At 49.0% G+C, this 2,838-nt stretch overlaps 1 protein-coding gene across 1 annotated transcript; it reads left to right on the top strand.

Annotated features, from left to right (window-relative positions):
• The first annotated feature begins 206 nt into the window (after positions 1-206).
• On the top strand, positions 207-915 carry LOC117591029. The gene is made up of 3 exons (XM_034284124.1): positions 207-432; positions 487-565; positions 634-915. The coding sequence occupies exons 1-3, from the start codon at positions 274-276 to the stop codon at positions 852-854; spliced, it is 459 nt and encodes a 152-aa protein (XP_034140015.1). The 5' UTR covers positions 207-273; the 3' UTR covers positions 855-915.
• Positions 916-2,838: the final 1,923 nt, after the last annotated feature.

Genomic DNA, 2,838 nt, shown 5'->3' with positions numbered 1-2,838 from the left:
GGGAGAGAGCTGCCAGCTTATGGCCTAAGCCAGGGGGGAGGTGTCTGCACGGGGAAACTCTTATTGAAAACTCATTAAAAAGTTGTAAAAATAAAACAGTTCCCAGCCCCCCGGCAGCTGCTTAAAAACTCATCAGAATCTGATTCGTTTTCGAATTCCTATTCAGATTCAACTCCTTGGCCTTGATTACTCAATCAAAATTGTAGACGTTAGCTGGGAGAGTTTTTGGAATATTGTCAGAAGAGAGACAGAGAGAGAGAGAGAGAGTGAGAGATGCCGCCTAAGGGACGATCGCATGGCAAGGGCCATCTGGAGGGCATGGACTCCCCGGATATGCTCTCGGACGATGGCAGTGCATTCGATTTGGGCAAACCACCGGCACGTCCGATTGATGATCCGAGTGTGCTTACCATTGGCATCATGGCAGATACCGTAGGAACAATCATTTTGCGCAATCATTTTCACTCTGCTCCTTCCCTCCGACAGGAGGTAACGCTGGGATTTCTGCTCGCCGGCATTGGCTTTCATCGGGACAATAACTGCAATTACCTAATGACGGATGATGGTGGGTAGAGTCAAAGTCCCTTTCCCTTTCCCTTTCCCCTACCCCACATTCCGCTCTTCTCTTCCCAGACATGCCCCTGGAGGAGTTAGAGACGTTCTTCGAGCAACTGTACCGAATGCACAACCTTGGCATCCTCATACTCGACTTTCCCACACACAAACGCCTCAAGTCGATGCTGGACAAGTGCAAGAATATGCTGCCCGTGATTGTGGTGGTGCCCAGCAAGGCCACTCTGGTGCCCTATCAGGAGTGGAAGGGCCGCAAGCATATCCACGAACAGGATTTCTAAGACTTTCTCTTTGACTTTTCCTCACAACTAATGGAATAAAATATGGAAATTTCGATGGCAACTTGTTGGCCTCTCAACTGAGTGTTAAATGAGCCACTAAGCGGGAACCTTTCAGTGAAGCTTACCATTTTGTGCGGCACTGTACATACTTTGCTGGCAAATTAATCACAATTGGAATTACAACTCCAATACAATTACACTTACGTTCACCTTTTTCTCTATTTCTCGAGCATTCCCTGGCCCTGGCCCTGGCCCTGGCAAATGGTAAATTGGCAAATGGTTTTGACATGTCCGCAGAGCAATTACAAAGTGAATGGTTTTATGGTTGTGTTCCCGAAACTTTTACGCCCAAGTACACACCTCAGCCTCACTCCCCCCACTGCCTGGTGAGCTGCTCTGCTCTGCTTTGCCCTGCCCTGCCCTGCCCTGCCCTGCCCTGCCGCCTGTCAATGTCAGGCGGGAGCAAGTTGAAGTTCAAAGCCGCCGCAGTTTGTGGGAGGCAAAACAAGGAAGCGACACGAAAATGTGAAGATGCGAAGCGGGAATCCCAAGTGCTGATCCCTCTCCAGGTGTACGCTAAACAGCGGCCAAGCATCTTTGTGGTCGAGGTGATGTCCTTAGACCGCCCGAAAATGGACTACCAACTGGCGGTTAATCGAGACATTTTGTTGTTGTTTTGCGCCTGATTAGGTTCTGTGGCCATTTAATTGAATCGTTGGGCAGTCAAGCAGCTGGAAGGAGCCCACAGCCCCACAGCACGGAGTCTGCTGTGCCGATTCCGTTCGTAATTTATGTGCATATTTGAACAGAGAGCTACTCGTAGTAAAATAAATATGAGACCAAATCAATGTCACACATGGCGCTGAGGTGTACACTGGCCGAAATGTCAGCAATTAATTGTGTTCGAAGCGCTCGACTGAATTAGCGTGGAGTCCCCGGAGAGCCGACAACTGCCAGACCCACATCGATATTGACAGACTCTCTTTACCCACACGACTCTCTCTGCCTCTCCCTCTCCCTCTCCCTCCCCCTCTATCACTCTCTTCCAACAAGATTTTGTGTGTTTTTTGCTTTGATTTTATCGTCGTGCGAAAATCAAAGCCCATCCAAAGCTTTGGAGCGCTCTTCAGTGTCGGAGTGACAACTGTGGGACGGGGGCAGGGGCAAGTGGAGCCCAGGGATAAGAGCAGGCAGGGCCACGGGGCAGGCGTAAATTTAATTACACTTATGCTTATGGGCCAAGTTTTGTACGGCAGTCAAGTCGTCTGCTGTACTGCCAAAAGTATGTTCTTGCCAACAAAAGAAGGAAACTTTTTCCAGCTCGCAGGTGACAGACAAGTTGGGAAAAAGTTTGGAATTTATCTGTGCATTAAAAGCAACTCACGTGAGGAAATGCTCACAACTCAATCGGGAGACGCAAACATAGACGAGCAAGTATGAAAATGTTTTCGTTTCAGCGCTGTTGGATGGATCCCAAACATCGTATTAGCTCACAGCGCAGGAATTCTTATACATAAATTGTAAAGTTCTTTAGTTGATTTGTTCAAGCGTGTAAATCACCCACCCAATTCGTATGTGGAGCCATAGACGCGTGCCTATGCATTGTGTCTACGAGCAGGTAGAAAACAACATTTCGGACCCTTCGAGACATGAACGAACTTGCACAGCTTGCGCGGGAGAAGCAGAGGAATAGCCGTCTGTGCTGCCTGTGCTTATTTTTATGGCAGACCCAGAAAGCGCAGGGGCAGATCAGCGCAGGTAGAATTGCAACGTAAATTACACAAACAACTTCAGACCCTTCGCGGCAAGAGCGAACATGCGTGGGAGAAGCAGAGGAAGAAAGCGCAGGGGCAGATCAGCGCAGGTAGAATTGCAACGTAAATTACACAAACAACTTCAGACCCTTCGCGGCAAGAGCGAACATGCGTGGGAGAAGCAGAGGAAGAAAGCGCAGGGGCAGATCAGCGCAGGTAGAATTGCAACG

Source organism: Drosophila guanche, unplaced genomic scaffold (genome assembly GCF_900245975.1).
Source record: "Drosophila guanche unplaced genomic scaffold, DGUA_6, whole genome shotgun sequence".
Classification (NCBI taxonomy): domain Eukaryota; kingdom Metazoa; phylum Arthropoda; class Insecta; order Diptera; family Drosophilidae; genus Drosophila; species Drosophila guanche.
This window is presented reverse-complemented; position numbering and strand designations above follow the sequence as displayed.